The 9890-nt window shown below is 41.2% G+C and overlaps 1 protein-coding gene across 1 annotated transcript in view; it reads left to right on the top strand.

Moving 5' to 3' along the window:
- The first annotated feature begins 2904 nt into the window (after positions 1–2904).
- Positions 2905–9890, top strand: part of LOC136881192 (uncharacterized) — a 159471-nt gene continuing 152485 nt past the window's right edge. Inside the window, exon 1 of the mRNA XM_067153885.2 lies at positions 2905–3065. Within this exon, the coding sequence (XP_067009986.1) occupies positions 3047–3065 (19 nt within the window). The 5' untranslated portion in view covers positions 2905–3046. The remainder of the gene's footprint in view (positions 3066–9890) is intronic.

Here is a 9890-nt window from a genome sequence, read left to right as displayed (position 1 = left end):
CAAAATAAGAAATAACTGCTTCATTGAAGTCCGCAGAGTCTCGAACAAAGTTCCTTTCAATTGACAACATAGCAAGAGCAATAAGTCTATCCTCGGTCATTGTGCTGCGCTAGAAAGTCTTTATTCTCTTCAGGGTAGAGAAACGCCTTTCTGCTTCCGATGTCATGGGAATAGTAACAACTATATTTAAAAGTTTTCATTGGTATTGCCTTGCCGCTATTCTTTGCCTCAATGATTTTTGAGTTAAGTTTCTCTCCAAAAGGTAATTATTCCAAAGAAGGCAAATTAATAGGTGTTTAGTAAGTAATGATATATTTGGGACAAGATATTAATTGGAATTTGACAGTTTAATGTGACTTTTGGTAGTAACGATGCTTTTCAACACTAGCGCTAGTTACGTGCACTATTCTCTGTTGCCTAGTCAAATTCCCGTAAGGCCAACAGATGGCAGGCACATACCCCAACCCGAACAACACGACTAGCTAGTCTTGAGACAGTGGCCTATTGCGCATGCGTAAAGAACAGAGATCCGTTTCTGGGATATCCTGGTCTTGCCTTAGTGCTGGGTTTCGTCCCCCCGCACCTCGCCACTCCCTTCGCCTATGTACGGACGGAGAGATCGCCTTTGTAAGGGGGTTCATTCCAGACAAGTATCCAGCCACAGACCTTGCGCAGCTCACATGAATTGAAAGCCAGTCCGAGTATATTACGGATAGGGGGATTTAGCAAGAGCTTCGAGATTGACAAGGGAGTTGTGAAAATTACGTAGTTGAGTACAATTTGATATAAACTGGAGGTTCATTGCTCCATTGCGCTATACCAGAAACCGCCACTGGTAGGTAAACATTTCCGAAATATAATTGTGATTTTATCGATGGTTCTTAACAGTAGGAATTTTCTTCCATTGGATTTAAACTTCTGACAATCTATTTTTCGCAAGCGAAGGAATATTTGGGATGTAATCTCGATTACCGAATCTTTTTTTGCTAGTTGTTTTACGTCGCACCGACACAGATAGGTCTTACGGCGACGATGGGACAGGAAAGGGCTGGGAGTGGGAAGGAAGCGGCCGTGGCCTTAATTAAGGTACAGCCCCAGCATTTGCCTGGTGTGAAAATGGGAAACCACGGAAAACCATTTTCAGGGCTGCCGACAGTGGGGTTCGAACCTACTATCTCCCGAATACTGGATACTGGCCGCACTTAAGCGACTGCAGCTATCGAGCTCGGTATTACCGAATCTAGCTGCTCCTTGAACAGCCACGACTGGTCGTTCTAATCTCTCGTAATAATCAGCATATTGAGAGAACTAAGGAAATGTATCGATTATTTGCAGAAACCGAAGTAAAATAAATTATCAAAGTTTCTAGTATAACGTTAATAGATCAATTCCATAATCATCAGAGAAACTACACATGCTGGAGAGAATACAGGTAATTTATTTATAATTCCTTGTTTAGAGTGCTGTATCATTCACAATATTTTAGGCTAGGATTCGCTAATTAAATTTCAACTTGGCGTTTCTTAATTACAGCTATCACGTTGAATTTTAGAGTCCGACTCGTTGACTGAATGGTCAGCGTACTGGCCTTCTGTTCAGAGGGCCCCGCGTTCCGACCGGGTCGGGGATTTTAACCTTCATTGGTTAATTCCACTGGCCCGGGGGCTGGATATTTGTGCTGTCCCCAACATTCCTGCAACTCGCACACCATACACAACACTATCCTCCACCACAATAACACACAGTTACCTACGCATGGCAGATGCCGCCCACCCTCATCGGAGGGTCTGCCTTACAAGGGCTGCACTCGGCTAGAAATAGCCAAACGAAATTTAAAAAGAAAAAAAGAATTTTAGAGAGCGAGCTTAATAGTTCGTCGCTAGTTTATCCCCCATACGACTGTGATTTAAACCCAGTCAGTGCAAGTGAATTTTTTCATCTGTGGTTCGGATTTTTACGTAAAACTGAAGGTTGACAAGTCTTGTAAAAATCTATAAATTTAAAAATGTCTTTCTGTCTGTACTTTTTGAATATCAAGTATTTAAGTTTCGGTTGGGGATAAGTAGGATCTGGCTATATGCAATTCAAAAATGTGCAGCGGGAAGAGGGCTTCAGATGGAGGCTAAAACACTTTTTTTTTTTTTCAATTTCAGCTTTCACACTGAATTGTAAAGAGCGAAGAAGGTAGGTTAGGGACATCGTCGCTACCTGCTTCGTCATACGATCATGATTCGAAACCTTGTCAGTGCAGATGATATTTTCAGAAATTCACGTTTCTGTGGTTCGTATTTTACGTAAAACTGTACGTTAACAGTCTCGTAAAAATCAATGTAAAGTCCGGCTCCATGACTAAATGGTTAGCGTGCTGGCCTTTGGTCACAGGGGTCCCGGGTTCGATTCCCGGCAGGATCTGGAATTTTAACCGTAATTGGTTAATTTCGTTGGCACGGGGGCTGGGTGTGTGTGTCGTCTCCATTATTTCATCCTCATCACTACGCGCAGGTCGCCTACGGGAGTCAGATCAAAAGACCTGCATCTGGCGAGCCGAACTTGTCCTCGGACACTCCCGGCACTAAAAAGCCATACGCCATTTCATTTCAAAGGTTGTGATAAGATCCTGTTAAGAGTCACGAGAAAGCAGTTATAATTTCATCAATATTGTTCTTGAGTGAATGGGAAGAATGGAATCTACTTTGCTAGCTGATTTTAGAACATTAAATATCTACTTATTATGCTATAGGGTGCGTGTCCGTGTGTGATGTCATCATAGAAGATTTAACGAAGACAAGACGTCACCGTACAGGCTCGCTGGTCTGTGTTCTGTGTGTTGTCCCGCCTCAGCCCGCGCAAGCCGCGAGTCCGTCCACAAGAACAGCCTGTTGCTAATTCAGTCGAGTCCAGTCCCAACTGCGTGGCGTAACGCACCGTGCGTGTACTGTGCTGTGTGGTGTGACAGTGCCTTTCAGTGCGTATATACTTATGCCGAGATGAAACGACAGAGCCGCACCCTCGAAGTACTACAATGTTAAATCACAACTAAGCCCGGATGATTCTCGAAGGACGAGGTGAGTGAGTGAAGAAAGTAAATAATTAGGTATTTCGGTCAGAAGTTAAACTTTTTTTAAGGCTGGTATTAAACGTAATTATTTTTTGAATTTATTTCTTAATACAGATTACAGAAAAAATCGCCGAAAGAGTGCCTCATGTGAGTGAGGCCTTTAGCTAGTCTACTTTCACCTGTCAGCCCCTGTCTTTAAAAATAAACCCTTTCATGTATGTCCTCTCTTGAGCAATTCATATTCTCTTCGCGATATGCTCGCTGAGGTGTTGATATTACCATTGTTTTACCCTTTAAAACTACAATCGCCATCCCAGTGCTACGTTTTTGTTGTTGGTGGTGTTGTTTTTAGTCACTTACCAGTACTTGCAACTTATGATACTATAAGTAAATCGGCAAATACTAAAAGGGCTTTAGTCAATCAGGCCCAGATTTGGGAAAACTAAAAGAAACCACCAATCAATACTCATTTTCATCATCATCATAAAACTATTGTACACTAATTTAAAAAATATCAACTGTGTCAAATCAAACAAAATTCCATGTATACACAAACATGTATAGAACATTATTTTTGGCTCGTAAAAAATTATTAACACGATTCAGAGACTTTTTCCAATAAGCATATCAATTTGGTCACTTTTCAACATAGTATTGCTAGTGATTACAAAAAAAAATACTATAGACTATATAATATGTACAAACATAATTGCATAGGCACCGCTATATACGGAAAGGTCTGAATATGTCTTCCAGAGGGACCAAAACGAAACGTAAATGGGTCACAACGGGTTAATTCACTCCCGTGTCAAGATGTATCCTCGAAAATATGCATTGTTGGGTAAAAGTAATAATTGGAAACGGAACTTTTTTTTCTTGGGACATTTATATGTTTGTTATACTGAAATCCCTATCACAAGGCAGGACCGAATGTCCCTTCAAAGCGATTAGAAAAATTAAAAGGAAAAACCTATTACTATCAGTCAGTGCTAACAAAAGTCTTGCTACAACATGTTCTTGTTTTAAAATGTTGTCTCCCACAATTATAGGAATGTAAGTTTAGTTCAGTTAATTGTGGAGGAAAGTCAGTCATAGTTAAAGAGCATACTTCACTTTCTGTGCAGTGCCTTCATGATAAGGATACATTACTGCTGTATATATTTCAATATCAAGAATGCAAAACAAACGTGTTGTTAACTGTCTCGGAGCCGGGCTGAGTGGCTCAGACGGTTGAGGCGCTGGCTTTCTGACCCCAACTTGGCAGGTTCGATCCTGGCTCAGTCCGGCGGTATTTGAAGGTGCTCGTGTCCGTACATTTACTGGCACGTGAAAGAACTCCTGGGGGACTAAATTCTGGCACCTTGGTGTCTCCGAAAACCGTAAAAGTAGTTCGTGGGACGTAAAGCAATTATTATTATTATTATTATTATTATTATTATTATTATTATTATTATTATTATTAATAATAATAACTGTCTCGGATAAAATGTTTCCTGGACAGTAATCTAGGGTAGTCGAACATTTTGCGTGTAATCAAAACTGACAAGGGATTGCCTGTGGCTCCTCTTTTTGTGAGTTCCGTGTTTTTATTTGTATGTACCAATAACGGTGCAGCAGCACATCTCTTGGTCCTTGGTGGCATCATAAGTGAGGGATTTGCAGGTGTACCAACGTGACATGCCGTAAGAACTTCAGTTACTGACTCTGATTTTAACTCCTGACTCTGTTTCTACCATACTTGTGCATCTGACTGAGATCCTCATAGCAAGTTCTTTAATTATTGTGTTTAACTCTATTTTCCATGTTTATTTCTTCACCAAGGCCCTTTGAGCATGTACTTATTCAATTGTTATGGTTATAAGAGTAATCAGTCACTTGACTGAATGATCAACATAGTGGCATTCGGTTCAGAGGGCCCTCGGTTCGATTCCATGCCAGAATATTTTAGCCTCGTCTAGTTAATTATTCTGCCTCGAGTACAGCGTATTTATGTAAGAATACACCACACACATCTTCATTCACATCACACTACCAATCACCACAGAAAAAAGAATTTGTAAATAAATCCATCTTTTTCTCGCTCTTGAAAGAGAGTTGACGTCGGGAAGGTCACCTGGTTGTAAAATTGGGCTTAATCTACATGTCGTGCCAACTCCAAGCAAATGAGAAACACCAGGAAGAAGTTTTTATCAATTGTCTGTGCGTATGACAACCAAGGAACCACGAATTTCCTTCCGATTACTTCTCTGTTTCCTGTCCGATCTCCATTTGTTATCTCTTGTTTTCTTCCCATCGTGACATTTTTACACTGCATGGTTCTTCAGCTTGTTATTCCAGGCATTTTCATTCTTCAGGAGGTCAGAGTCCTCATTTCTCTTTTAAGGGTGGTTAAAACAGAGTTGCATTGTCAGTGGTATTTCGCCTAGGCGGCAGTGATTCGAATTGCGGCCAATCCACATACGGTTTTTGAAATGAAATTCGCGTTCCTGTGGTTCGGAATCCACGTAAAACTGGAGGTTCTGTGGCTATGATCATGAGATCAACAGTCAAGTAAAACTACAAGGTTGCTTGCGTTTCTTGACAATTTAACGCTGTGTAATACGAATATTTTATCACCCATGATGTTATTACGTACCAAAGTTCAGGGTTTTGTCACTTTTATATTTTCCACTGTCATTCTCATTTATTTTTCACCTCTTTTCACAACCTCATTGTTTGGGAATTTGAAGGACCCTTATTCTTATCCTTCAATTTAAATTTCAGATCAATATCAATCAAATTATTTCATTTTGGACCGAAGGCTTAATATTGTTAATATTGTGTATTCATTGCGTCAGTTTTCCCAGATTTTAAAAGGCAAGACATTACAGCAGTGGCGGTGACTGCTATTTTAAGGTTCAAAACAACAGGATTATCAGACCCTATCAAATCTAATCGTAAGAGAAAAGAAAAAATAATTGGATAAAGAAAGCGAAGGCTTCCCTTGGCCTTGTTAACTTAGTACCGTCGGTGTCCTATGAGAACAAGACTTGACTAAGGTAAGACGGATGGAATAAAATAAGACAGAAGCCTGGCGTGGTTAAGTGAAAGCTATCCCGAAGTCAGCTGGGGTCCCGTGGTCGCCACTCCACCAAAACAATTTTATTATCGTCCCCAAGGAATTTACTAGCAAATGATATTTTCAAACAAAATATTGATCGTTAGTAATATTGAGTCTTTACTACAATATTCATGTTAGTTGCAAGTTCAGCTGCAGTTTGAGCGTATCCGATGTCTTTTAATTTTCTTCCTACATTAATCCAATAATGACTTCAAACAAGGTCAGGGATTCTAAACCTTTGCAGGACACTTAATTAAACCCAGCACACCCCTATTTTTATCAGATTTGTGTTTTGCAATGTTTAATTGATTATTGCCAAATCTTTTTTTTTAAGTTTTAGGCAGAATTAGAATAAATTTAATCCAGATGGTGCCATTATTTATCTGGTTACAAATTAACAATTTTAAGGAATGTATTATGGAATATAAATCGTTCTCAGTGATCTGGCACCTGTGACTGTGGTAACTTGCTATTTTTCGCCAATCCTTGATCGAATATGGTAGAGTAGACTTCAACTTAATGGTACGTTGTTCACTATTGCAATGTCTCATTGTAGTATATTTTTTTGTTATATAGGTACATTTACGTAACTCGTAAAGAGCTCCCTCCATTGGATATTGTCCGCTCTCTTGGCAGCGCTGGTGACCTTCCAAAGGGACGTTATTTATAGAGCTTCCTTGACACCATGAGCATCGTTGGTGGAAACAGTTAGCGCCAAATTATCTCGCAATGTTTCACGCATTGTTTTTGTGCCCTACCACGTCATGTTGATGACCAGTTTTCATAACTCTGATTATTGTTTGAAGGGAAATACAAGATGATACCGAGAGGAGTGGCTGCGCGTATTAACGCGCTACGACTAAGGAACCAAAGTCTGAATTCGGGAGACGCGTGAGTTCGAATCCCACCGTCAGCTGTCCTAAGAACGGTTTTCTGTGGTTTCGCAAATTCACTTCCAGACAAATTCCGGGAGACTTCCTATTCAAAGGCCAGGGCCGATTCCTTTCATCTTTTTACCTAATTTCATTCACCACCATTTATTTCATTTTCATTAGCTCCCCAACTGTGGTTGCCATATAAATTCGTCTCACCTCTTCGCCGACTCCGTACGAAGAAACGGGACTAAGGAGAAAAAGACGTGCCGACTTCCCCGATTTAAGCGAGAGACTCTCTCTATCTTTGGCCCTTCCTCCCTCTTTCCTGATCTCAGTGAAGTATCACCCGATTTTGAGAATAGGTTTAGTATTCCTGTAATTTTTGAAAATCCCAGGTTTTTACTCGTTCTTTAAGTACGGTAGCTGGAAAGAATTGTTCAGTGGGCTCTGGCGAGGCAGATGCTATCATCTGGTAGTGTTCTTAAATATGACAGAATATGTAACATAATGCTTCTTATTTTATCGTTTCCACATAATGCCGACTGTGAAACTATTTTTAGCATATTTAAGAGGACAAAAACTCAATTCAGTTCAAAGCTTCCCGAAAGAGAATTCTGAAAAAATTAAACCTTAAGACCAGTTCAACAAGGCCACTGCTTTGAGCATAAATCTAGTTCAGAAATTTATGAAGATGCCTAAGTCAATTACAATGAAGAGTCATGTGTTCTAAAGCTCAAGTACATGCAGTAGACCTATTTCAGTATTTATAAAATACATGCATTATTTCAGTATTTATAAATAAAGATAATTTACGTAATTGAGTAGTATAATGTGTTATATATTCTTCAAAGTTACGTCGTCAGTGATGTCGTAACATGTCGGGATATGTCGCAAAAAAATCTGATTTTTGCTTTTGAAAGTTGGCACGTCTGTGTCTTTCTATGTTACTATCAACAGCATAATACATACAGATTAGAAGAAAGAAAACGTATTTACAATGCGTCAGTCCAGAATTTGGTGACGTTTATGGCGTTGGTGCTGGCTGGTGCAAGATCCAGGGATGACACTGGCAATGGGATAAAAGATAATTTATCAGGTGCCATGTCGTCTGATGTTCACCACATTCGCACATGGTTTGCCCTCGCAGACGACGCCACTTTTTCAGGTTGTCCTGTTGAACGACTTCAATGTAGTCCAGGATTCCTCGTGGCCAAGTTTCACACATTTCAGTTGGTCGGGGAATTTACGATTCTATAGTTCAAACACTGCTGAGGGTGAGCTGAGGAAATGGACACGTCTGACCGCTCTGCATTCTTGGTTATTTCACGCCAGGTGTCAGGTGGAGCAATGCCCGCAAGTGAGTACATCTTAGGTACAGAGGTTGCTTTTAGACACCCTATGAACAGTGAATGCAACATCAACCTTCTTGGCGTGAACGTATTTATGCCATATATGACTGGCACATTCCTCAGCCAATTAGCAAAGTGTGGGAGGCAGTTCTTACTTGTTTCTTAACCTGATCCTGTCACCTTCCGAAGTAAAGCATTGACCGAACACCGCCATAACAAATATTCCGCGCGAAAGGTGGCAGCTCTGTTGTTACGTATCGACACTGCCATCGCTGTGGTAGGAGAACTGCCTAGTGACAACTCACAGCTGCTCGTAGTTGGTGCGCGGACTGGTCTAGTGTGTTGGTCCAGCTGTAGAAAGGGAGGCAAGCAAAGAGAGCAGAGAAGTCTGGTTCGTTTTCTGGTGGCTGAGGGTGCTGGAGTACATGAAACCCATCGTCGCAGGTGTGCTGTGTATGGCGAACACTGCATGTCCGTGAGGAGTGTGCACGATGGCATAGGAGATTCTGAAAGATGATGTGCGCCCAGAACAGGCCCATTGAGCCATTACTCCAGATGATGACGACGATGATGCTTGTTTAAAGGGGCCTAACTTCTAGGTCATCGGCCCCTACTCCTGATGTGATAGGGCGGATTGATGGTCTTATCCGGGAAAATCGACGAATCACGGAGGAAGAAAGGCATTCGTGGACATCGGTTTCATTCGGACGAGGAAGCCCAGGGGTGAGTTCGGTTGTGGCTTCGTCAGCGATCTCTCTCTTTCTACAAAACTGGAATTGTTCATCTCGTCTCCCAGTGGGGTAAATGTATTAACACGTTGGTAATTACTTTCAAATAATACCATTCCATGGTCACGTTGTAGGGGATGTTCGGTTTTCATTTGATTGTCCCTTATATTTTTTAACAGTTTGCTCTACGTCGCACCGACACAGATAGGTCTTATGGCGACGATATGATAGGAAAGGGCTATAAGTGGGAAGGAAGAGGCTGCGGCCTTAATTAAAGTACAGCCGCAGCATTTACCTGGAGTGAAAATGGAAAACCATATTCAGAGCTGCGCGCCCCTAACCGCACGGCCAACTCACCCAGTCCTTATATTTTTGCCTCGGTGTTGGCGCAGTGGGCCTTCAGGAGTATGAGGAAAATGTCTAATAATCGAAGAAAGAGGATATCAACAGAAGAAATAGAAGGGTCAAGAAAGACGAGAAAACGAGACTGCCTAGGACTCGGAAACCTAATATGTCCTACTATAGAGATAGAGAACAGAGATCAGATAGTAAGGATGAACGTAAGCTGCATGGCACAAGTAAGTGGAAGGCTGGTTTGATCCTCAACAACTTCAATCGACTGGCATACATATCCTACACTAGTGCCCGAAAAGTTAAGCATAATCACTAAACGAAGCCATACCGCCTAATAGGAAAGTCAGACGGAGTGCTCAACAAACGGAAACTGACTCACACACCATATGTCACACAACTTGTCCAAAAACAGTGTTAGAAAGGTTC

This window comes from Anabrus simplex, chromosome 9, assembly GCF_040414725.1.
Source record: "Anabrus simplex isolate iqAnaSimp1 chromosome 9, ASM4041472v1, whole genome shotgun sequence".
Classification (NCBI taxonomy): Eukaryota; Metazoa; Arthropoda; class Insecta; order Orthoptera; family Tettigoniidae; genus Anabrus; species Anabrus simplex.
This window is presented reverse-complemented; position numbering and strand designations above follow the sequence as displayed.